This window comes from Eulemur rufifrons, chromosome 15 (assembly GCF_041146395.1).
Source record: "Eulemur rufifrons isolate Redbay chromosome 15, OSU_ERuf_1, whole genome shotgun sequence".
Lineage (NCBI taxonomy): Eukaryota > Metazoa > Chordata > Mammalia > Primates > Lemuridae > Eulemur > Eulemur rufifrons.
Window position 1 is genome coordinate 82522391 of NC_090997.1, and position 26902 is coordinate 82549292.

The window sequence follows — 26902 nt, forward strand, 5'->3', positions numbered from 1 at the left end:
TAAGAAACTTTATCTTTCTTAACATTACCGTGAAAAATGCAATACTTAGAACAACTGTAGATGGTTAAGCCCATCAGCAGAATTTTTCTGCTAATTTTAGCTTTAGCAAGTGTTTAGGGCTCCGAGACTATAGGTCTGATAGACATGGAAGAGCTGAAGTCCAAGGTTCTAGCCCAGGGTGTCTCAGGACCTACTCAAAACCCCAAAGAAACCTCCTGTGTGGGGAAGCCAGAGAGATGGTAGAGGTTCTGCGATGGTTACTAAATAGAGCTTTGAAAGTTTGGGCCAGCCACGGTGGCTCAGGCCTGTAATCCTAGCACTCTGGGATGCTGAGGCGGGAGGATTGCTTGAGGCCAGGAGGTTGAGACCAGACCGAGCAAAAGCAAGACCAAGTCTCTACAAAAAATAGAAAAATTAGCCAGGCATGGTGGTACATGCCTGTAGTCCTAGCTATTCCAAAGCCTGAGGCAGGAAAATTACGTGAGCCCAGGAGTTTGAGGTTGCAGTGAGTTGTGATGATGCCACTGCACTCTAGCCCAGGCAACAGAGAGGAGAGAGACTGTCTCAAAAAAAAAAAAAAGTTTACTTGTTGGAAAGCAATGGTTATTCAACTTCTTTAGCTGAATCACCCAAATCATAGACAAGGCAGGGAAATCAGAATTATGCACGGAGACTGCAGTCCCCAACCCCTGGGCCAGCAGGCGAGTGAGGGAAGCTCACATCACTGTCTGGGCTCTGCCTCCTTCCCCACTCCCCAACCCGGTCCATGGAAAAATTGTCTTTCATAAAACTGGTCCCTGGTGCCAAAAAGGTTGGGAACTGCTGCATTTTGAGATATGCACCAAAGGGAATATCCTAAAATAATTTCAGATATTATTACTTAGTTGTATATAACAGCTGCACTTTTGACCAAGGAGTATTGTTGAGAAACCAACGCACAGAGTACTTACGCTTTTGCTAGCTCCATTGATATTTGTTCCAAAGAACATCCCTTTGTCTCGGGTATAAACACAATAACAAAAACCAGGGATGCTAGACTCATGATTGTATATATAAAGCACACCCAAGGCAGGCCAATAAGATCTATAAAGAACAAAAGAAATTGATTAGAAATGTGTTTTGTGTTGCTTTGATCCCATTTGTGAACAACCGCTTCTTAGGGCATATATAAAGCCTTATGTACTTTCAGACATGCCAGTAGTATCTAGGAAAGTAGCTCTGAAAGATTTATTTTTACAAAGTACCTCAGCTTTGTAAATAGCAGTCTTGAAAGTATCACAATTTAAACCCAATGCTATCTTCTTGGTGGGCATGATTTTTCAAAATGGCAATGTGTCTCTATTAATATAAAAAAGCTCATGCTCACTGCAAAAGAGAGCCTCAAACAACATTAAACACATAATGCAGAAGGTAAAATATCTCTTCTCACCCTCTACAGTTTCCCTCTTGGGAATCACCGCTGTAGCAGTTCGGTTTCTATTTGGTGGACCTTTTTAATGACATATTTGTACAGATGGACTTTTCTTGAATGTGAGCTCACCCTTCCTTACTCTGATTTGAATGAATCATTTCATGCTGGCAATATTTTATCATTTTTAATAGCTGGCATTGTGTTTGTAGGGCTTCTTCCTGGGATCAGAGAAAAAAGTGATCGTGGGTCCAATGAAAAGCATCAACTTGCCAAGATGCATCAACAAGAAGCAGAATCTTCAAGATTCTGATGGATCTCACCTGTCAGCTTAGTTTTTCCTGAGCACCTCTGGCCAAAAATACAGTCCCTCTGTAGTCACAAACCAAGGTCAAGTTACACGAACTGGCAAGCAGTGGCCTTCAATGCACTTGGGTCTGCCATTTGCATTGTGCCAGCCCCTGCGTTAGCTGCAGAAAGTGCAGTGTGGCAGGGAGTGTGAGAAAGAAGCTGGCTCTTTTTGCACATAGGCTCAAAGCAGCTGCAAACAGTATTTGCAAATAGCCCTTAACAGCTGCCACCACAAATCACGGCTGGTCAGGCAGGAGAACTGACTGAGCAGTTGTGTGCTGAGGCAGGGTTTGTAAATGCATTGTGGATGGATCGAAGCATAGGGACCACTTGTCAGTGAGTTGTGCTGAGGTGGGGAGACGCAGGAAGAAGGAACAGCACTGCAGTGCTTTTGGCAATTTTAATTAAACTCCCATCTCTCTCTGCTTTTCTTGCTGCTGGCACGGGGTTTGGCTCAACTGATTGCTTAATAAAGTGCTTGTAGAATTGGGCCTTCTCTTCTCTGAAGCATAAAACCAGAAGACAGAAATTGTAAAAACTCCTAAAGGTCATCTCATCAAACTTGTCCCCAGTTCTGTGTGAGCACTTTCAGTAACAAGGAGCTCACCACTTTTTAAAGTCTCTCACTGCCTTGTGAGACAGCTCTATCAGTTAAAAAGTTATTTTTTACTTAGATCCCAAATCTGCCTTTCAGAGGGTCTGCTTTGTCCTCCGGTATGACACACATTGAATCAGCTCTCCCCACCCCTTCTCCATGACAGCCATTCAGATATTTGGATGTACCTCATCCCTTCTCTGAGTATCCTCTTGCCTGATCAAACATTCTGAACTCTTCCAACCATTCTTCACAGAGCACAGGTTACGGCCCTCCTTTGGTGAACACTGCAATCTTTAAACAACCCTCTCAAAATATTCTACTCAGAGCGAACACAATGCTGCAGCTGTGTCATGACCACTGCAGAGGACATCTGTCTATCTGGAACAGTCTGCTTTTATTGATACAGCTGAAATGGCATTAAAATATTGGTATCCAAGGGCTTGCTGCCAAGTAGAACCTCACATCTTTTAGGTTTCTCTATCCCACACTTGGAAAATTGATCTTTGAAAATAAGTAGAAGATTTCAAGCATTCCAATTAAATGTCATCTAAATATTTTTAGATCATTCCAAGCTTTTTTTTTTTTTTAAGTGGATCTATTTTCCTAACATTTGTTCTAAAAGCCCATGCAGAAGAATTTCTGAATTTTCATGAGCTCATCCAATATATTAGCTGGCCTTCCCAGAGATTTGTGTCATCTTTTTTTCATCCCTCATCATTTCCATGCTTTTGTATCTCTTTCTCCATGCCAAACAGCAGGTGGAGGGTGTGTGTGAGAGAGAGAGAGAGAGAAGAGGAAGGGCTCATGTCTATGTGTGTGATCTGAGTAAGAGAAGTATGGACAATGCTAATGACCATTGTTTCCTTCAATCTTGAGCTATTTCTAAAATTGTAGGACATAAACATTTGAAAATTTTATATAAAAACCCAAACCATGCTTAATTAGCAACTCCAAAAGTTAAATTTCCGAAAGTAGGTGTACTAAATATACATATGTATGTGTATGTGTGTATATATGTGTGGATGTATGTATGTACATTTGAGTAAACATCTACTTTTGAAAATTAAATATATGAAGAATATATATGAATGAAGGAACTGGGTCATTTTTTCCAAAGAATTTTCCACAGTCTGGATTTTGTAGATTGTAGTCATGTTGCATGTACCTCATATTTATGTGCAATAAAGAAAACCCAACTCACTGGTCAACTTTGGAGGATGCTAGAGGACCACCTCAACATTTTGAAGACTGGAAAGTAAAGTTTCAAGCACTTATCTTGCCTTTCTTATATGATCCACACTTCAGGGTAGCCAAATAGCTAATGAGAAGAAATTCCTCTCTGGGGAGGTATTGCAGATAAAAATTTAGAAGGAGTGACATAATGAAAGTGCTGGGTCTGAGAAACGGTCATCAAAGGAGGCCAACATGACAAGGTGAGAGGCAGCCAGACCCGACGGGCCTCCTGATGGCGGGACACACCGCCGTCACCTGCAAAGGAGTTTGCCGACAAACAAAATCTCAGTCTCCTCAAGCGCCTACCCAGATCTAAACAGCCATTTACAGGAAAAACAAAGGACACTCAACCTGACTACCATCAACAAAATCCAGACTGGAAAATTCTATGAAGCAAATTATTTTTAGTTTCACTAAAAGTATAAGGTGGGGTGGGGGTGGTGGGGGGAATGGAGATGAAACCTAGCAATTATGAGACATAGCAATCAATTATTAATTAATTATGTATTCGGGTTGTGATTCAAACAATGTATAAAAAATAGTTACAAGACAATTGGAAGAATGTGAACACAGACTGGATATTTGATACTAAGGGATGGTTATGAATATTTTAGGTGTGATAATGATATTGTGTTATATTTGTTTAAATGTCTTATCTTTTAAAGGCCCACCCTGAAATTTTACAGACAAAGTGATGTTACGTGTGGGATATGACGCAAAACCGTTTGGTAGAGGGCAGAGCGGGTGGGTTGTCGATGAATCAAGGTTGAGAACGGCTCAGGTTCGGTCACAGGCGCGTCAGGGGCGTGGCCATCCTCCTTCCTTCTGAGTGTGTCTGAAACTTTCCGCAGTAAAATGGTTTCTCCGTGGGTATGTTTCCCTAACATTTGGCCTCTGAGGACAAAAGACGTTAGAGGAAAACAAAGAGATCTTACCGGTCACAGTCAAAAATGTCAGAGAGATGAGGAGATTGATGCCCCAGTTCATGCTGGAAGTTAAAGCCATGGCTCGTCCTCTAATGCCACCAGGAAAGATCTCGCTGAGCACCAGCCAGGGCACTGCAAGAAAGGGGGGGGTGGACAGCCAAATGAGCAAAAACCCTTTGAATCTGAGGGCCATGCTCTGATCTCTCTCCGCCTCGTTCCGGCTGGACTTGTGGCTGAGGAGCAGGGCCATTTCCCACCTCAGCAGGACAGGACAGAAGAAGGATGGGCTGTCTACCACCACACTACCCTGAACACACCTGATCTCTTCGCATCTCGGAAGCTGAGCAGGGTCAGGCCTGGTTAGTGCTCAGATGGGAGAAAAGGGACGTGCTTCCTCTGCACCTCCAGCCCAGGGAGAAAGGATTCAGGAGAAACACTAGGAGAGCCTGACCAAGGTCCCCATGCATAGGAGGGGGGCCATGAAGTCCTGGTATCTGCCTGGCCTGAGAGATGCCAACGGCAGGGGCGGTGGCTGGGCCTACCTGCCTGGCAGCAAGAAGAGAATGAGGTTTGGGCAACTGCCAAGCACAGGAGCCTCAGTGCCAGAGCCAGCTGTGCCCGCTACAGGACTGTGCCCTGTCCTGTAACTTCCTTTCCCCCTGACCTTGGAGAAGTCAGAAATCACAGCTAATGAGCTAGGGTGGGGACAGGACAGGAAGCCAGCTACTCTTCCTTCTTCCACTTGGGCTTCTAGCCTGAAGCAAGCGGAGTGGAGAGAAGTTCCAAATTAAATAGAGCTCCAAGATTTGATTATGGTACCAGACTAGACATTTGAATTTCTGGAAGGAGAGTCTTCTTGGCACCAAAATTGATCCGAGGACTTTTTATTATCCGAGAGTGACAGGAAACATTATGGGGGCTGCCTGATGGGATTAGGAAGGGCAGTAGAGGAACAAATTAACTTGTCTTCTGCCCACAGCCTGTCAAACCCAGTTTGCCTGATAAAACAGCTACGCGTTCTGACTGCGGGCTGACTTCACAAACATCTTTATAACATTCTCTTATTTGATCCTTACAAACCCCTGCAAGGTAGGAACTATTACTGTCCTTCTTTTACAGAAGAGGAAACTGAGCTTAAAAGAGTCACAACTTGCCAAGGGCACAGCGCTCATAAGTGACAAAGGTGGCATTCTCCATGGCAGTCAGTCTCTGGCACTCATGCTTTTTAATCACTGCGCCCTCTTGATAGTGGCTCAATAAATATTTGTTAATAAATAAATGTGGAGTGTAAGCGCCTTTGATTCTGTGGAAAGAAGGGCTTAGAACCTGCCACAGTCCTGCCGACTAATTTGGAAAGCCGTCGTTTATACACCAACCAATGACCTAATCCTAGCCCAGAAGAGGGAACGAGAAGAAGACACCAGAAGCCAGGGAGGCGCCCCACTGGCCAGCAACCACTTGGCCTATGTTGGAACCAAGAAGTCAGCGGGGCCTCTAACTTAACAATTTGCCTCTCGTGAAAGGAGCACACTCCACAGAGAGATCATCTGCATGGAGTAATCTTGCTTTTTTAAAGTCAGAAAAATAAATTAAAGCATACAAGAAGACTGGAAAAATATTGTTTTTCTTGATTGTCTTCTCCAAGTGAATCTATACAGGGTTACCTTTAAGGCATGGAAGACAAAAGCAACACATGATAATAATTATTGTTCTAATTAATGGGGAATTCAAAAATTGAATTCCAAATGTCCCACCCTCTCACCTCGTCTCCTTTCTCCCACCCCTCTCCACCCCAAGAGCCCTTCACTAGCTCTTTGCAGATTAAATCCTTGGTGGAATCACTTTTCTCGTAACGAGTTTAGTGCTCAGGTAACCGTGTCTTGACCTTTGCATGACTGAGGTCCAGCTCTGAGTAGAATGATATCTGCATAATTCTGGTGAAGCCTTTGTAATGAAGACTTGTCCTTGGGCAAATACAAGAAAAAATTATATAAATCTCATTTTTAAACTAAATAATCTATGTCATAGACCAATCCCCCAATTCCCCTTCCTGCCATGGGCCTTTGACATGGTCAGATGGAGCTGAGAGTCCCTTATGACCTTTGGATTTAGTAGCCATAGGAGCAGGGGGAAAAGGTACCCTTTCATTTTCCTTCAGTAGAGAAGTTAGCTCATGTTTCCTTGATCCACCTTGCATCCCCACCTCATCACCTCTCAAAGCCCCTTCTTCCCCTCCCCACCTTTCATCATGGTGGCCTTCTGGAATTATTTGGTGGGGTGTTGGGAGAATCATTGCTGAGCTCGTTAGAGCCACACGGGCCTCAGATGAGAACGAGTTGATCCTGTTGTTATAAAAAGTGGTGAATCTCGTCAGTAAGAAGATAGGACAGTTGCACAAAGCTCTAATTACATGTGCTCAGTCTGAACTGCTGGGGACTTGCCTAGAAAAATCCAGGATCCACAGTGCCAGCCCAGCCCAGACCTAGATTCATTGCGGCAGCTGAGCCAAGGCCCTGGGCAGTTTAACCAGTCAGTCAGCAGTGAACTGAGTGTTGAAAAACAGACCAGCCTGAGCAAGAGCAAGATCCTGTCTCTACTAAAGATAGAAAAAAATCAGCCGGGCGTCACAGCAGTTACCTGTAGTCCCAGCTACTCCAGAGGCTGAGGCAGGAGGATCACTTGAGCCCAGGAGTTTGAGGCTGCAGTGAGCTATAATGACGCCACTGCACTCTGCCTGGAGTGACAGAGTGAGATTCTGTCTCAAAAAAGAAAAAAAAAAAAAAGAAAGAAAGAAAAAGAGACGGCTCTCAGTCTCTGTTCTGATGAAAACTTGTCAGGCAAGCCCTGCACCTGAAACTTTGACGTTTCCAAAAATAACTGTATTATTGCTTAAAGCTTCTACTTCTTCAGGATTTTTCTGTTTTTTGTATTTTGTTTTTTTTGAGACAGAGTCTCTGTGTCACCCCGGTAGAGTGCAGTGGCATCATCATAGCTCACTGCAATCTCCAACTCGTGGGCTCAAGTGATCCTCCTGCCTCAACCTCCCGAGTAGCTGGGACTACAGGTGTACGCCATGATGACACCCGGCTAATCTTTCTATTTTTAGTAGAGATGGGGTCTCACTCTTGCTCAGGCTGGTCAGCTTCTACTTCTTTTCTGATCTAATGGAAGGAATTCAGGAACCGATGCCTTGGTTGATCTAATATTGACAAACTGGGAGTCGCAGCCATTGACAAATGTTTTGACGAGGATGGTTCAACCTCCCAATATGGAGCCTGTCAAGTTAAAAAAAGAAAAGGAAAATATTATTTCAACAATGATTTCAGAACCATAGAATCACAGATTTTCAGATCTAGAGAGAGTAAAATAAAAATCTGAAGGTGGCATGTGCAGCAAGATGGAATTTACTGAAAGGGTAAGAGTGTTCCCTTCCCTGAGGGCAGACTCAGGAGCAAGACTGGGTAAACATCCTACCGGCCTCCATGTTCTCTGGAAAGACACTCTGAATGCCCAAAGCAGAGGCAGTGAAGAAGCTCAGTTTCAGCTCCTAAGTAAAGAGCACAGAGGTATAAACCACTACATGGAAATTTAATATGTTGATATAATATCAGGTGGAAGTTTTCTTAAAATCACTGATTTTTTTCCCAATGAGATGGCCCAATTTCTCCCCAAGGGAAATCAAGTTATTGCCACAGGGGAGGGCTCCCTTTCACTGTCACAGCAAAGAAGTGGTGGGTCCCTCTGGTTGTTCTCTTTATTCCTTACTCGGAGGACCAGCCAGCAGGGGATGCATTGCCCTGTTTGCCCGTGAGCAAGCCACGCATGGAGCATTCATAACAGAGATACAGTGAAACCTTCCCCAGCAAGCACAGCCACGCACTTCAGCAGGCCCCGAAACAATTCTCCTTGACTCCTATTATTCCACCTTCAACCCCGTCATTCCAGGACTACCTCTGCAATTGTACCCCTATAAATGTCTGAGTCTCTGTGTCTTTAAGGTCTTCTCTATACTGCAATGATTGAGGAAATTTTGGACTTGCAGGGGATGGGGGAGTGGCGATTGTTCATAGCTATGGAACTCATATTTCACATGGTATTAAATCATCAGGGCTGCCCACTAGAACTTGCCTGATCCAGATGAAATCACAGAGTGTTTATGGCCACACAGAGTGTCATAAAAAGACCATGAAGGACAAATATGTTGAAATCTGTCTGTGTTCAGTGGAGGACAGGGACTTGGATGAAAGGGGGTACTCAGTGGAAATGGCAGCTGTATCACATATAATCATGCATATTTATTTCCTTCCTCCCATTTATTTCTGGCCACTGCTCCAGTTTTTCTCCCGAGAAACTGTCATCCCTCCCCGCCCCCGCCCCCCGCCATGTTTTCAAATTTAAACTCTGAAACTCTCCAGCCACACTTTTTGTTTGGCTTGAGGTCTTTCTGAACTACCTGGCACGCTAGCCCAGGGTTTGAAAGGCTCACAGAGGCCTTTCAAGTCTTTCAGAGAACTCCTAGCAACTCTGGAGGAAGTTCCACATCAGGCTGTGGAGTTTTCAACAACTTGATTTGCCAAGGATCCATACTTCATAGGAGTGAAGCCAAATCCTAGGTTTTTATTGCCTTTGCAAGCAGCATGCAGCACATCTACCTCTCTGACTGCAAAGGAGCACTTAAAATGTGAGTTTGAGAAGCACTGTGCTCATCCCTTCCAACCAGATGTTTACATTCTGGCCTCCTAAGTTCCCTAAGTGGAAAAATTATGTTCTTTAAAGTATAAATACACTCCACTCTAGGCTACCATCTCCAACATTGGCAATGCTGTGGTAGCTTGAAGTTCTTTTTCGTTTTCTTTTTTGTATTCTCACTTATCTCGGTCTCCCTGAGTTGCACCCACTCATGGCCTTTTGTAAAAGAAATACTTTATCCAAGAATATTATCTTGGATTACTTAAATTACAAACTAAAAGAAAGGCAATGAAATAAAGCTTTGTTCTCCATTCTTTCTGTCCTAATGATTTCCAGTCAAATCCAACTGAAATGATTTTTCGAAAAAAATATATAAGGGGAAATTGGACTAAATGAAGTAACCCAGCATAAAGAATGCCAGAGTTAAAAATGAAAACCTTTTGTGAGCAGGTACCAATTGGGAATACGAAAGAACTATGGCGGTGGTCTTCAAAACTTCCTGTTCGTGTAGCCTTTCATGTAATTTTAAAAAGTGAGTATTTAGTACAACTGAGTATTTTCTTTCATTTAAAAGCCAACCTCTGTTTTTTATCATAAATTTCAATAATAGCAAAGGATACAATTTCTATTGTATTTAAACTCTTAACGTTTAAAATAGAGTAGTTATATTACTCTTTTAAATGTTGCTGGTGAAATTCAAATACCATACCTATTTGGATGCCCATTATCATGCATGTAAAAAATATATTTATTAATAATAGGAACAAGGTATTAACAAATGTTACCTTGTTTCTTTTTCATTTGAATTTAGTATTTTATTCCACTGTAATGCATTTTTAAGCTTGAAAATCTTTTATTGATGATCCCATTGTACATATCTGAAAAAAAATGACCTTAAATTGCAATTTTAAGGTCATTTTTCTTTAACATCTTCTAAGAATTTTCTTGAATTAAGTTATTAACATAATACAAAATAGATTAAAATTATGGAGATATTTTACAAATTTTAGAAGTAATCATTTTTTCAAGTTTCCATACAGAGCATTGAAGAAATAATTATTAAATATGAAAAGTGAAAATTTATTGGAAATAGCTCTCTTAATGAGATGGATGGGGAGGTTTTTCTTTAGTATGTACCTGTGGCTGAATGTCACTTATTTGAAGCATAACATGATAATTTCTACTTTTTAAATAGATAAAATGTATTGTCCTTAAGAATAATTAAAATAGATGAGCAGTAGAAGAAATTTCGTGATACCAGTGTCACTCAATTCTTTGAATTAACAACAAAAGTTACTTGTAATGGTATGTCAGCTGATAACAATTAGGTGATCCTTTATTTTTTGTTGAAAGCAAATTATTGGAAATATCCTGATTTATAAAAGACAATTATCTAGTCATTAGAGTCATTTTTCAACACCTACACCAATATTTCCAACTGTTTTTTTGATTAGTGTTCTTAGGTTTTTGTAATTTGAGACATGTATCAAAATAAGATTTCAGATGGGTAATAAATGTGCTTTCTTTTAAGTGGGAGAATAGTTATAACTGGGCAGATGGGGAGGAGAAATTTTTTAAGGACATATTTTTTTTATCTTGAAGCTCTGGAAATTGATTTCCTTTGAATTATCACTGAAGGAGTATTTTTTGGAAAGTTAACTCCCTGGAGTATGCATACCCAAATTTGCAGACCACCGAACTAGAGTTCAAAATGCAAAACCAAAAAGGAAACACATTATAAAAAATTAGTCTTTTATAGTTTGAACTATAACTTTAATGTCATAGCTTCAGGTATAATATTTTATGTTGTACTTTTTTCATTATTGATGATTCATTTAGGAAACTATTATAGTTTTTAATGTTGTAAATAAATGTTCCTTGGAAAAATTCTTAACACTGTGTTCTGGATAACAATAAAATAACAAATGAATACTTGTGTTTATTAAGATAGTGTTAAAACCTTAGTCTGTCTCTTTAATGTCTGTTATTATTTACTATTATTTGTAATTTTCAAGAACATAGAACTATAATTAGAGTATAGACTGAGAGGTAAGTTAAACACTGATGTATTATGTGAGCAGTTGCTGATGGTGACGGAATTGGTGGTGTCATTTCATTGTTTTTAGCTGTGCTCATGCTACAAAAATGCAGTTTTAAAGTTGGAGACTACTGCTGCATCATCTAACTCCAAAGAAGAAAATGCGATTTAATTAGCTAAGTGTACATATTTCTTTAAGTTTTTCCTCTAGTTTTTGGTTGGATACAAAGTTATTATAGAACCATGTGGATACCATTTTTCATATACTTCGTATTATTTTAATGGCTAACACCAGATGACCAAATAATTCACCATTTCAATCTATCCAAATGACCTTTATTTAACTTAATTAACTGGGGAAAAGGAACAGTGTTTATGTGAATATTGGTGATAACTGAAAACTAAGATTTAAAAGAAAAGATCTGAAAAATCTTAAAGGTAGACACACTTTTAACATAAACCCATTGTGTGATTATGTGAATATTATGGTATAATGGCTACATTAATAGTAAAACTCTCCTGTTTAAAGAATAATGATGTATGCAATATGCCTTTTCTCTAAAGGAATGTAATTATCCCATAAGAATGGTAGAAAAGGAAGATGATCACCTAAGAAGCCTTTGACTGTGATGGTTCTGAATGGTAGGGTCCTGAAGCATCAGAGGAAATATGAAAAATATCAAAATCTCTTTTTTGAAACACCTGATGTGCTTCTGGAAAGTAAGCCTCTTTGTCTTCAACCCGGCTTGTCTTGAAATGAAGCCGTTCAGTAAACTTCCAAATTAGATCCTGCTGTTCTACATCCCTGGAATTGTCATAATCTTTAGCTGTGCAAGCATCACATGGACAAATTTTTTTCGAACAGCCAGAGTTATTTGTTTAAATACAAATTTAAATGTTATGGCAGATCACTGTTATGCTTCCAACTGATACCCACCCCTTCAAAAGGCTGGTTCAACTCCATAAAACGAAAGAAAATGAAAAGCTAGGCTCTGCAGTCTTTGAGTTTTTAAAAATTCTAGTTTCTTGTTTAGAACAGAAAAGGAGATATTTGAGTTTTAGAATAGTTGGGTTGGGAGACAATTCTCCATGGGTCTCTCACATTTCTCCATGTCTTGTGAGAAAAGGCACAGTCTTTGTGCCAGGCTGTCTTTCCAAAGATGTTTGTATAACAGCCTTGGTAGACAGAAGTAAGTGTCTCCCTCTGGAGCTAAAGGCAAGTTTGTTTACTGCCCAATAAAGATAATGTCTCCCTCCAGGGAAGAAATCAGGCTGGCTTACTATTATAAAAGATTTGGGTTCCCTAAATTGGGAACTTCCCGTTGTCTATGACCAAAGAGTCTTGTGTCTTTTGTCATCATCCATGAAACTGCAACAGGCTACCTTGTTGGCTTGCACGTAGGGGAAGAATCTCAGCCCTTTTACAGTTATTGACAGTTTGATTACTTGCAGCTTATGATGTGATTAGTCCACAAAGATCTTTTCTTACTATTAAAACTTTGGATTGTCCATTCACATCTGAGGGATTTATTTTGATTCTTAAGCCTAAACTAATCCATGGAAATATTTCTATAAACTCTAATGCTAATTAGGTAAGCAAAAACACCCCCTCCAAAATTCCAGGTTTACATTTTCACATATTTCTCTTAGGACAACGTGAAGGAATTGCCTCAAATCTTTTTTGTAGGGAGTTTAAATACATTCAATTATTAAACCAGCATAGGAATAATTATCCCACAGTATGGCTAATGTCATTTTTTTTTTTTCAGGGAAGGCTGGGTCTCAGATTTCAAGAAAAAAAATGGGAAAACTTAGAAATGAACATTTTATCTAACCCCATAAATTTTTTTAAAAGGCTTTAATTTTAGTAAACTTAAAACGCAAACCTTCCTTGGTTATCAAATATTGAAGAATATGTAATTTTTGGCCAAATGTGCACGGGGTCCCACACAAAACACATTCACCTTTTGTTCCCCAGATATTGGGTCAGATTCGTACCAGAGGAGATAAGATGTTATCAGCCCCAGACTAGAGAGCTTCCCCTCAATCATAGAAGCTGAGAGGGTTCTAGAAAGAATGTTTTGATTCATCCAACAAATACTTATTGCACCTCTATTGTAGGCCAGCCCTTATGTGAGTTTCAGGGAAGCCACAGTGAACATGGTAGAGTTTATGTTCACACAGGACATATAGTCTAAATTAGTTGCACCAACTTACTAATAGAAGAGTGGACATTTGGGTGTTTCTCAGCCCAAATCACACCTTTCACCTTTCAAAGCTTCATGATTTTCTGTAAAACCTGTCTGGTTTCCTAGGAAGCCCTCTTGACTGTAGGTGACCCAGGATTAAACCATACTTCTCAAAGCCACAAATCTAGTCTCTGTGGTCTCAACAGAGCTGGACTGGCATATAGAGGGAGGGGAGGGTGGCCATGGCGTCATAAATCAACATAGGGCTTGAAGCACTTCCTGTGTGTCCCAGAGTGGCTTGAGCAAAGTGTCTGATGAGGTCGGCGCTGGCTTTGTCAGGACTATTCACCTCGTGTCTATACCACAACCAGACATTCAATAACAATAATGGCAAAGTGTACTGAGTCCACACTGCACACCAGGCACTGAACTAGGCACACTTTATACAGGCTGCTTCATTTAACTCCACAATTACACTGTGAGGTAGATAATACTGCCCCATTTTTTTAGATAAGAAAACTGAAGCCTGAAGAGATTAATTGACTTACCCAAAGCCCTACATTGTATAGCTAAGATTCAAGGCCAGGCAGTCTGGTGCCAAAGCCAGGTCCAAATTCAAACACTACAGCTTTCTCGAAGTTCTCCTCAAGGTCATCTGACATGCAGTTAAGCCTGGTTCAGGCCCCCTCCTCTCAGATCTTCACACTGCTTTTTACTATAAGCCTTGGCGAACATGCACCACCTCAGAAATGCCTTCTGTGACCACCATATCTGAAATAACCCTCCTCCAAGCATGCTCTTTCACTTATCCTTCTTAACTTTTTCTATCATTCTTACTTCCACCTAAATTTGACTATTTCTTTCTCCTGAAATTGTATTACACAGGTGTTCATTCTTTTGCTTCTTGCCTGTCCCCATCACTAGCTACATGAGGGTGAGGTGTGGATCTTTCTCATCCTTTCCTGACCTCCCGCAAGGGGCACTGTGCCCAGTATGCTGTGGGTGAGCAAGACACACTTGCTGGATGAGTGGGTGAACTGATGAATCCCCATCGCTTCCTCCCTCAATCTTCTCCTCTTGGTCACTCCCAGATGCTTTCTTGCTGGAATTCCTGCCTGTGAGTCTCCAGAGTTTATGGAAGAGATCAGGGGAGATTAGTTGGTGTCACCTGTTGAGGTTCCACTTGAATGTGTGAGTACAAAGGTAGCCAAAGGGTGACAGTCACACTTCATTACCTAGTTTGATATGTGACCTTGGAAAAAATTCCTTCCACCTCATCAAAATGAAAATATATTAATCATGAGATAGAAGAAGAGGTTAATTAATTAACATACGAACACATAAAGTTTGGGATTTAAAAAGCTCTAATAAATAGTGTGAAAAAAACAGTCATGTACGTTTTTCTGAGTTACAGTGGCTGTTTTAAGGAGGGCTGGGTTTCTGTACAGTAGCACCTCACATGAACTCATGAGATAACAACATAATGTCTTGGGTTTTAGCTTATCTTGACTTTACCTGTGAAGCATGAATAGAAGAGAAATCTTCACGTGGCTCTATGTCCTCACGATGTCAAGGATCTGTGACTCTACGCTGCTGAAGCTTGAACCACAACGGCAAAATTCTCTGTTATTGAAAGGAGCTAAAGTAATGATCAGGACCACTCCAGAAACACAGTGGAGGGTCAAGTTAAGATTTTTAACATATCTTGAAGCAAAAGATAAGATATGGGCTGCAGGATGCTTAGTAAAATTCTCTAGTAATGGCAGTGGAGCGTATATCTTAATTTTATGTGATGGAAGAGTTTTAATATTAGTTACAGAGAAATGGAGGGCAAGGATTCTTAACCTCTATGGGGCCATGAACCCCTTCAGTAGGCTGGTGAATCCTATGGGCTCCTCTTTAGAATAATATTTTTTTTATTTCAGCTTATTATGGGGGCACAAAAGTTTAGGTTATGTATATTGCCCATGCCCCCCCATGGAATAATATTTTAAATGCAGAAAATGAAGCACATAAGATTACTTGGTACAAAATTTATGTCTCTCCTAACTTCTAGATTCTAGGGCAACCCTACCATTTTATATTAATAGTTAGGGAAACAGAGGACCTGAGAGTAAAATGATGTAGGGCACACACTGTAACCTAAGAATAGAAACATTTTCCTGGCAGAAGAAAATCATGCTGTGATCTAACACAATTAAGGAATGTTGTTCTAAGCCAATCCATATTTAAGAAGCGCTAATAAGGATGGCTTAATCTTACTTTCAATTTTACTTTAGAACAGCAAGTACTTTTTCCTTTATGCTTCTATTTACACAAAGGATTTGCTTGTTATCCAAGCAATAAACCCTCTAAATGAAATACCTGAGCAATAATCGCATCAGGTTAATAAGTCTTATAATGCACTCAAGGTCTGTTATAAAAAGCTTGCTCCTAATAATGGTCTCCTTTACATGCCAACTAGTTTATACAGTTTATACAAATGCCCTAGAAGACAATTTTGAAGATTGAAATGGAATTACTATGATATTTTTTCTTTAGAAAAGAAAAAGAAAGTGCAAGGTGAATATAAACATTAATGATTGACTCTTAGCAAGAAGAAAAAGGATAATTATTCAGATCTCTCCTACAAACACTAGGAGAATCCACAGCCCCAAACCATAGACCTGAAATGACAGTGACAGGGAGTGGGTGATTTGGGTTTCTGCCTCTCACTGATGCCTTCCAGCCTCATGTGTGAATACCCAGGTCAATCCTTGGAACTTCAATTATAAGTTGAACAAACCATGAGATGGAGGAGTTATTCCCCTTTCCCCGTACCCAAACCTCCTTCAATACCGAGATTCTCCACATCACTGGCATTGCTTTTGGTCTAAGAAGTTCTCAAAAAGACCCTCTTCTCCATGTTGTAGCAAACAGCAGAGGTGTCCAAAAAAAAAAATCCAAAACTACTTTTAGATACTCTGTGTCCAAAATACCCTAATAACTATTTATAATTCAACAAAGAAATGCCCTAAATGCCTCCTACTAGTTGTTTCTGAACACTCCTAAATCTCTGGCATATTTTCTTACAGGCAAAAGCAAAAAGAGATTTTAAAAAATCATGTCCAAGTGATGGATTGTTCTGCAAAAAGCCTCATGATGGTGTCTGGCAGGAACAGGAGCTTCCTTGGCAGCCTGGTATTTCTAGCTTTCTCAGTCCCTCGCCTGCCCGCTAGATAGCCTGACACGAGTAAAGAAGCCCACTTTGAGATCTTTCCTATGACTGCATCGTATTTTTAAGTCCTTTTTCCTCTCTCCACTTAGAAACACAAATGTATTTTTAAACAGACTTATGCAGTGCTCACTTTAAAGGACAGAAAAAAAAATATGAGATGTTTCTTTCTCCAAAATGCTTATAATCTAGTAACTATATTCTGGCTAAAAAACCAAAACAAACATACAGAAGCAATACACTATTGCTAAGGACTAGATATGTTATCACACTGTAACTTACATTTATATGGTATTCTATAGCATCCAAAGCACTCTCACATGCATTAGCTCATTTGACGTGTGCCTGTTCTCTGAGAGATGGGACAGGTATTACTATGCCCATTTCGTAGATTAAAAACTGCTTAGAGAAGAGAAATGACTTAAAGGTCACACAGCCAGTAAATAGAAGAGCTGGGATTAGAACCTGGGTTTCCTGATTTTAAATGTACGCTCTTCGTAGTCCAGAATTGAATTACTCTGCTCTAGAAACACACTAGTAGTTCATACAAATAAAGACCTCTAAGAAATGGAGTGAATTCGTGGAGGAAATAAAACTTTCCATTAAGCTTCAAAGATAGGAAAAATTTGGATAGAGAGAGAAGTGCTTTGTATTTACTGACTGGGGTGTGCAGCAGTGGGAAATGAAGAAGCCCAGATAGGAAAAGTATTGCCTCATTGCACAATGCAGGGGGCGCAATTATCTTTGTGGAATCACTATGTACTTCTACAGGAATGGCGGCTCCAGAGCACAATGCCACAGACTACAAAGTAAATAGCGTCCCTGGAGTTGTGCCTATGCCCTGGAGAGTTGGGTGAGATGATGAGGGCCTTGAAAACCAGAATTGTTCCCTCGAAGATGCATGATATAGTAGAGAAAACATGGAATTAGCTTGCAGGTGCCTTGAGCTAAATCTGCATGACCTCAATCTCTTGGAGCTTCTTATTTCTTTTCTATAAAAAAAAAGTTGGATTAGATAATTTCTAACCTCCTTTTCATCTTGCAAGGCATTTGACCTCTATGATGTGGTAGAAAGTAGGAAGGCATGGAAGATTTGTGAACGCTGATGACATGGGGAAAACAGTATTTAAAGAACACTGGTGTGAAAGTTGCCGGTACCAAAATGGAGTCACTTTTGTCAAAACCCTAACAAAATGGAGTCAGGAGGGCATGAAAGAAGGAGCTCTCTCACACACATCTGAAACTTGCCTTATCACAAGAGATTTCTGCACGTCCTACACATTTTGCCTGGAACAGGACTTATCGCAAGGAAATCCCTCAAGACCGCAGTATTCCAGATAATCTGTTTACACAAGGATGCTTGCCTGGCAAAGGGCTGTCTGGGTCAATAAACTAACACTAACTCCTGTAACAAACGCCTGTAAACTTTGGTCTTTGTAACCATTGGTTACAGCTTATGTGGACTTCTTTTTGTCTTTAAAAGCTTCCCCTTTGCCCTGACCCACCAGACATGCCAATGATCCACCATAGCCCACATATCCTGGGTTTGCAACCCCTCAGTATTCCCGATTGAACTCTTCGCTTTGGACAGTCAGTCTCTGCCGCTCATTTTGGGTTAACACCAGTGTGGAGGACGGATGGGGCATCAGAGGACATGGAAAGGACAAAGGCCACTGGACAGGTCTCCCAGTAATGTAGGAATGAGATCACCAGGGGTAGACTGGGATGGCAGAAATAGGAAGGAAACAATAAACACAGGAGCCATCTGTGAGAGAAAATCCAAGAGCATTTGGTGATTGACTGAACTGGAGAAAAGCCCAAGAGTATCAGCCCTGAGTGGCCACCACCTAGAAAAGGGAGAGAAGTGGTAAAGGACCTTGGAATGATGAGGAAAAAGAATTCAGCACTGGGCTTGTTGTATTTGGCTGGCAGTGAAGAATCAAAGTGGAAAAGTCTAGGGCTCATTGGGAAAAAAAGGAACCAGAAGTCATGTGAGAAGATAGAACTGGCGATAAGTGACAGTCATCAGCTCGAGGGAGATACTTAAAGTTTCTGAGAAAACAAACATGAAAGCCTTTCTAATGCATTAGCAAAAGAGTGTTTTTCAGTTTTATAGCTAAAGAAACAAAAGTCCGAGAGACATTTATGAAATGACTTCAGCTCTTTTTATAGAAGTAGATGACATGGAAGCTAGTTATATATTTTAATAATCAACATTTTAATTGCTTTAAAAAAGCCTGTTACAGCAATCGAAGACTGAATTCAGAGCCCTTGACCTTTTGAAACATTTTTTTCCATATTCATTTTATTTTCTTTTAGTCCGGAGCTGATTACTGTGGTGGTTTGACCTGTGTCAGTTAGCTCAGCTGGAACTACATTTCCCAGAATCTCCTTCCCCCTGCAGTTCTGGATTAGGGCTGGCAGGAAGAAAAATATGCATGGGATTTAGAAGGCCAAAGTGACACCTTAGCCACCACGGTAGCTTGTGCACCTCCTTGCTCATCACTGGTTCCCCTTGTTGGGCTGGGGGTGCAGCAAGTTTGGCCAGATCTCCTACAACTTCTCTAAGTCCTAGGCCAGGCACCTTGTCAGAGCTCTTGGAGAAGGCAGCATGGTTTCTGCAGGTGGCCTGCCTCACTGGAGTGACATGGTTGAGAGCCCTGCACGCTACGGTTTCTTCTCATGGAGACCAGTTTGTCCTAGCGGGTTCCGTTGTCTTTGCTTCTCTCTGCTTGGAGTCCAAGCTTCCCTCCTGTCTCCCCTGCTGCCCTGCAGGGGCTTTAGGCTATAACCAAATGCAGAGAGAGCAGCCGTCCGCAGACTTTTTTGCCTGCTTTCCTCTGTCGCCCTGATTAGTAAATTTTTCCTCCCCCTGCCCCCAATCATCCTCTTCCAGCCCTTTGCTTTCTCAGCTTCTCTCACAATTGTGTGATGTCCAGTCCCTGTAAGAAATTCCACGGCCATATCACTCTGGTTCTGCTTCCCTGGTGCAACTGCTCATGCTGTCTGCAGATTACCCAAGGCCTTCCTATGCCTGATCTCCCTTTAACTGACTGCATTTTGTACACTTTACTTATTCTTAAGGGACCATTGGCTATCCATAATGGATGAGGAAATTTTAAAATGCATCTTAACTTTTTAAAATAGCCATCATGATAGACTAGAAACCAATATTAAAGTCCTGGCTAAAATAAGGTCTGGGGAAATTATAGGCTTCAGGTGCCTGACCCCGAGCACCCAGAACTACTCAACTCTGGCTGTTAAGTAAGACAGAAAGAAACTTGTAACTTGTTCAAGCCATTGTTATTGGTCTTTGTTATTTCAGCTGAGCTTGACTTCTAACTATTGCACACATTCAATATTTTCTTAATCAAGTTCAGTTATTTAAGTACATGCACATCAGAAACTCTCTTCTTATCATTACCCTCCTTCTGTTTTATCCTGGAGCTCAGTCTTATAAAAAGTACATGCTCACTTACCAAGCAAAGCTTCAGAAAAAGAGAGGCTATGCCTCTATCTTGCAAAAAATGCAGAGTGGTTCATTTAACAGCCTGATGGATGGACAATGACACACTACTTGTATTCATTCTTACTTCTGATGTATTTTCAAGGAGAGGACTGTACTAAAAATAATTAACATTTACTATCAAAACCAACACAGGACTACTTATTCTTGTCTTGGACTAGGGACTAACACTGAATTTCAGAAGACAAGAGATGTTTTCATCTGTTTCAGCAAATCACTTAAACGCTCTGAGATTCATTGTCTTCATTTGTAAAATTCAGTGAATATCCTTTCATCACAGGCCTGTACTGAAGGTAAAATGAAGTACTCCAAAGTAGTAAAAACTGCCTACCACAGTATTTGACATAACAGGTGTCAATAAATATTAGTGGAATCTAAAGCTTAAATTATATTTTAAAAGAGTTAGTGTAAATGCTGTTTAAGAACTTCTAGGAGGTAAATACTAATCAGCCTCCAGTAATTTCTTCCAAAATCAAACTGGGTTTCCCAAAAAGGGGAACTCTTGCTCTAATACAGTAAGATATCAAATGATATGTTAGAGACTGAAAGATTTCCCGTATTTTTCAAAATTACCCAAAATCTAAAGAGAGAAGGTTTAGAGGTTGAAGGGACTCTAACCATGAAAGTGTCGGTTCAGGAAGTTTAAGATCAACGTCCTCGTCCTTGTACTATAATATGTACCATGACGTAAACTCTTTCCACCTGAGAGGTTCTCTGAATTAAAACGAAGAGGGCATCCTTTTCTTTTTGCTAACCTTTTCTTAGATTCTTAGTTAGTTCTTGATATTTCAAAAGATTGTATTAAGGAAATTGATGGAAAAAGGAAATATTTTTAGTTTTATGATGAATATATAGGGAAAAAAGATGCTGGCAAAGGAAAGCAATGGAACAATAACCACCACCTGCAGCTTAGCAAATGAGGACAACTTATTGTACTTATTAATATAGAAGCATTTCACAAGCAAGGTTAAGTTGTTCCTTGGTACAAGGTAGCACCCATATCTCGCCGTTCTGATAGACTTTGAAGAGTTTCTTGAAATAAAAATGTAAATAAGATGCTAGCTCAAATTTCATGAGCTCAAAATATCAGAGTAGCCACATAAGTATCTCCCAGGTACACAACAAAGATGATTGAATCCTGAAATAATGGTAGAAACCTGTTTCCAAGAAACTGTTTTTTAATTATATTTATCACTGTTAAGTCTTAAAAAGCAAGATCAAGGTTCAGGAACAAGTCAGAGTGATCAGAGGCCAGTGGCATTGGGATGTTTACTCTCTGCCCATGCACAGTCTTACATGGGGAAATAGGTCTACTCCTCGTGCAGAGGAAGACCGGCTTTTGGCCATCCGTGTTTTGGACCATGGAACCCAATCTTGCCACGGCTGATTAGGCCTCAACTTCCACCTCTGACTGGGCACAGCAAAGAGCAGGGTTGATCAGTTCCCCACTATCCAACCCCTCTCCCTCTGGAATTTGAACAAGTCGATATCTAAGAACTGAGCTCACTTCAAAGCGGGAATAGAAGCTAAAAAATGAGGAGGCAGAGTTGGAGCAGGAGGGGCCATATTAGCCACGTGCAGGTCTAGTTGTTAATGAGCTGAGATGAGGGAGGCCAAACCTGCTGGCTGTGACCAGAAAGAGGCAGACACAGAGAGCGTGGCTCAGTCCATTCAACTACAACCTCCTTGAAGAGAGGGACAATGTCCATCTTGCTCGTTACTGTTTCCCCAGGATTTAGTAGAGTTCTTGGTTATTAAAAACTTAGTCATGCAGTGCATATCACCTAAATGACAGGTGAATGAGTTAGCAAGCTCTCACATGGCCTTCTGTTAGAAACTCTAGGTACCTGGCACCAGAGCCCTATATTTTTCCATGAAATTTCTTCTTCAACACAGCCTATGTCTTCTTATTGGCCCTGAGCCTCCCATGCTTCCCTTTATTTGAGCCAATTTGTTTGCCTCCTTGATCCTTGCCAACAAGTTTCAAAACCAACTCTGTAATAGAGAGGGAGGGACTGCGAAAGAAAGGGAAAGGGAGGGAGAAGAATAAAAGAGAGAATGAGAGAGCACAATGAGAGTAGGAGGCAGAGGTGGTAGAGAGAGACTACCTTTGATTTTTAAGCTCTTTATTTTCCGGTGTACAAAAGACCCTTCACAACCTCCCTACCGAGAGGTTCAGACTATGGGTGTGAAGCTAAAAGATTAGAGCTCTGCAACAAACTGCTTATTCTAGCAAATCCATCTCTGAGAGAGTTTGCTCAAGAAGACATTTAAACTTTGGCATTGGAGCAGACTAGCTATATAAAATATAAAACAGCATTGTAGCGATGTCCCAGTGAATTACTTGCCTTGTGTTGAATGGGAGGAACTGGACTTCCATTCTCCTGTGTAATGGGTGAGAATAAAGTGCCCTGGGAGGTTGCTCTAGTGAAAAAAATGTATTCAAAAAAATAAAGCATCCTCCTTCTCAACTTATAATTCCCTTCTTCTTCTCTATTACTAGAATGCATCCACCATTATGTCTATAAGAAAATCTAAACACTCGATTTTTTTTCTTCCACCTATGAAGAAACTCAGGGATGAGATGGAGGAAAATGTTACCCCAGTAAACTTTATGTTCATAAAACAATGTAATTTCCTTGGGCAATAAATATGTTTTCAGGTCTGGTTCACTCCCAATAAATTGGTGTTAAAGTATCCTCAGGTGACAGATAAAGGGAAACTTATCTTTCAGTTGAATACTAGCCCTGCACTTTTCAGAAGCAGATATAAGCCAAGAATACTTTCTGACCACCAATATTATCCTCGTCTTGCTTCCAGTACTTACATGTGCTAGGTACTACAGCAGTAGGATGCTCTGAGTGGTCAAAAGCACTGCATTAACATTCATAAGGGGAGAAAGGGAAGGAATAAAGAATAAAGTACTTACTTGGTCCTAGACCAATTGAAAAAGCAGCAACATACACAAGCAAGCTGGCTAAGGACAGCCATTTCAGAAAAGCTGGGACATCCGTGGGGTCTGTGACTATCTGGTATTCGGTGTGGCCTAGTCCAGCATTGAGTAAGGATGCTGAGGTCGTCTCCCCTCCCCTATCCACGGCAGTTCTCATGGGCATGAGTGAGCTTCTGCTCTGGGAAGTGATGCCTTTAAAGTGCTCTCTCAGAGTGTTGTTGCTGACCGACAGGTTTCCTGGTCCATAAAACACAGAGTCATCCAAGGACTGGTTGACAGAACTATGGCTGCTGCAGATATGGGTGAAGTTCATGTGGATGTTGAGATTCACGATGCCCATGGTCACCAACGAAGCTGCCATCACCGAGGAGCCGACGCAGAGGAAGGTTTTGCTGCCGACGTGGTCGACAAAAACAGTGGCCGGGATGGTGCTGATGACCTTGACGACTCCAACCCCAGTGGAGGCGAGGCTGGCCGCCTCGTTGCTTTGAAAGCCAACAGACTTCAAGACAGTCGATGCATAGAATAATATGTTTGGCTGGCCAGTGGTTTGGACAAAAAATACTAATGTCAGGCCTATCATTATTCGGGTCCTCATGTTGTCCTTTGAACGAAACAGATCCCAAAAACTATACTGATATTCGTCTTTCAGAGAGGACTTTATCAAAGTGAGTTCCTCGGTGGTGTCTGAGATGGCTCTTAACCTTCCAAGAACCTTGCTGGCAGCTTCCTCTTGTCCTTTCATCACCAGAAACCGAGGGCTTGGGGGGAGAAAGTACATGGCGACAGCCTGCAAAACTCCCAAGGGAATAACAAGACCGAACATATACTTCCAGCCATGGGAAACGTTGGCAAAGGCATAATTTGAAATGTAGGCAAAAAGAATGCCGGTGACGATCATCAACTCATTCAGGGACACCAGAAGGCCTCTTCTGTGCTGAGGAGCAATCTCTGCGATGTAAACACAGGTGGCGATGGAAGAGAGTGAGATGGAAACCCCTATGGCCATGCGGCCCACTATGAGAAGCGTGTAAGATAGGCTGAGTATCAAGACCAGGCTCCCGAGTCCCAGCAGGCAGGATGACAAGATGATTGTTGCCCTTCGTCCATACCTGTCTATCAGGACCCCTCCGGTGAGCGACGCCAAGAAGGCCCCGATGAGGAGGGAGCTCACCACCATCTCCTGTTCGTGGCAGGTCAGGGCCAATAGGGTTTTGATCTGAAGAAGAGCCCCTGAGATGAGCCCAAGTTCATAACCCACCAGGAGGCCACTGACAGCGGCCGTGACCGACGACAGGAAGGTGAACATGCCGCAGCCTACAAACAGAGAGGGGAGACAGAGAGGGGAACTGAGATTTTACACATTTTATATCCGAACAGAGACTTCACCTTGTGTGTCTCTCAGACTACTGAGTTTAAACACACGCATAACTATCATAAAATAACACATTATCCAAAAAGTGACTAGATACAGAAGGAAAAATCATTTTTCTTTCTTTGTTGGGAGGAGAGGCATGGAGACATTTAGGAAGTCCAGTTTCCTTCTCTTTATGATGTTGATGTTGTTTTTGGTTTAGATCAGATGGCCACATGAGAGAAGCAGATGACAGATGATAAAGACTGAACAAACAAGCATACTGTTTAGTGTCTGCCTTGGCATCGGATCAGAAATTCAGAGAGCCTGGCCCTTCTGGCCCCACTCCAGTTCCCTAAAGGCAAACCTCTGAGGGCAGCAGAGAGGGGGGAGGAGCCTCTAGAAATGCTACAGGCTCCTTGCTGGATAGGCTGGGCCATCCACGGAGTCCCGGGAAATTTGCCCTCATGTCTCCTTGGCCACAATTGGAGCACAGTTGGCCTCCGCGGAAGCACAAGCTGAGGTGGAAGGCAGGGGTGGGAGCAGCAGTTGTGAATGACTTAACAAAGTCAAGGTTGTGTTGGACAGAGGAAGGGAGAAATGGATACAGGGCAGGGAACCAGCAACATCCTTACTCACTGTGTAAGGAGAAAGGAGGAAGGATCATGAGGAGAACAAAGGAGACTTTATCTTGTGTTCATGTTAAAATCCAAGGAAAGGCCTGGTGCGGTGGCTCATGCCTGTAATCCTAGCACTTTGGGAGGCTGAGGCGGGAGAATCACTTGAGGTCAGGAGTTCAAGACCAGCATGAGCAAGAGCAAGACCCCGTCTCTACAGAAAAATAGAAAAATTAGCCGAGCATGGTGGCACATGCCTGTAGTCCCAGCTACTAGGGAGGCTGAGGCAGGAGGATTTCTTGAGCCCAGGAGTTTGAGGTTGCAGTGAGCTATGATGATGCCATTGCACTCTATCTAGCCTTGGTGACAGAGTGAGGAGACCCTGTCTCAAAAAAAAAAAAAAAAAAAAAAATCCAAGGAAAAATGTCAAGAGGTTAAAAGTGATCAATTTTTGGTAATAGGGACATATATGTTTGTTTTATGTTTGTTTTATGTTTGTAACTTGTCAAAATAGACAAAAAGTAGCAAAGAGCAGAGCATTGCAGGCCCAGGAGACAATTTCCAAGGCCTTGGGACAGGAGAGCTCTTGCCATGCATTAGGAATTGTGACAGGGCCAGCACCTGTGTGGGGGGCACAGTGTGAGTCCGCAGTGGGAGGTGAGAGAGGTGTGAAGTGAATTTGGATAGGTACGGAGGGAGCACTTCATGCAGGGCCTGGCAGGGCACAGGGACAACTTTTCATTGTGTTCCAAGTATAATGGGATCGACACCTATTGAATCGTGTATAGGACATTGGCGCTATGGGTTCCTTGTTTGTAAAGGCCACTATGGCTGCTGTATAGAGACTAGTTCTTCATAGGGCAAGATTGGTAGCAGAGAGGAGTTTGTTGCTTTGGTTTGGACAGGGGATAATGGTATTATAGCTTAGACTTGAGTATTAAGAGTGGAACTGGAGACAAGTAGGCAGATTCATTACTTATTTTGGGTCTAAAAACGACTACACTTGCTCATTAATTGGAGGTGGAGGGTAAGAAGTGGGTCAGAACCCAAGATGGCTCTTGAGCGGCTGGCTGGGTGATCTTACAATAGTCACTACACCGTATACAGTACTATACACTGTAGTGCAGTGTACCGACATGGGGAAGATTAGAAATGGAACTGGCTGTGGGTGGCAATAAGAGGAGGGGTGGAAATCAGAAGTTCCATTTTGGACTTAGTAAAATGTTTATTTGTTTTACCTGTAAGACATCCAGGTGGAAACGTCAAGTAGGTATACAGATTTGGGATTTACGAGGTAGGTCAAAGCTGGAGATAGGTATTGGGAGTTAGCAGCACGTGCTTGGTTTTTAAAACCATGGGAATGGGTGAGATCACTTAGGAAGACAGAATAGAGGAAAAGGAGAAACAATATTAGCACTGGGACCTGGGGAGCTCCAACATTTAAGAGAGGAGGCTCCAGCACAGGCGCTGGAGAAGCAGAACAAAAGCATAAGTCCAATGGGCTAGAAACATGTGCCTGGGCACACAATTATGGCAGGCCAAGCTAAGGCTATTTAACCCTGCCCTGAGTGGAGGCAGGGTGCAGTTCAAAAATGCTGTTCAGCTCTAGTGAAAGAAGCAGGTCACATAAAGGTGATCTAAACCCCTTCCCATCACGAATATCCAAGGTATTTTCTATCTCTGGGATCTCGGTGGGATAGGGGAAGTGAAAGACCCCAAAAAATAAAATAAAAAAGCATTGAATATTTAGATGGAGGAGCAAATAAAAATGCAATAATCCACAAGAAATAAAACTAATTTATAAGC

The 26902-nt window shown here is 41.5% G+C and overlaps 1 protein-coding gene across 1 annotated transcript in view; it reads right to left on the reverse strand.

Annotated features, from left to right (window-relative positions):
• The window catches only part of SLC2A12 (solute carrier family 2 member 12), a 49513-nt gene that overhangs the window by 6553 nt on the left and 16058 nt on the right, over positions 1-26902 (reverse strand). The window contains exons 2-4 of the mRNA XM_069488925.1: positions 23102-24442; positions 4526-4648; positions 951-1083 (exon numbers count right to left, since the gene is read on the reverse strand). Of these exons, the coding sequence (XP_069345026.1) occupies positions 951-1083; positions 4526-4648; positions 23102-24442 (1597 nt within the window). The remainder of the gene's footprint in view (positions 1-950; positions 1084-4525; positions 4649-23101; positions 24443-26902) is intronic.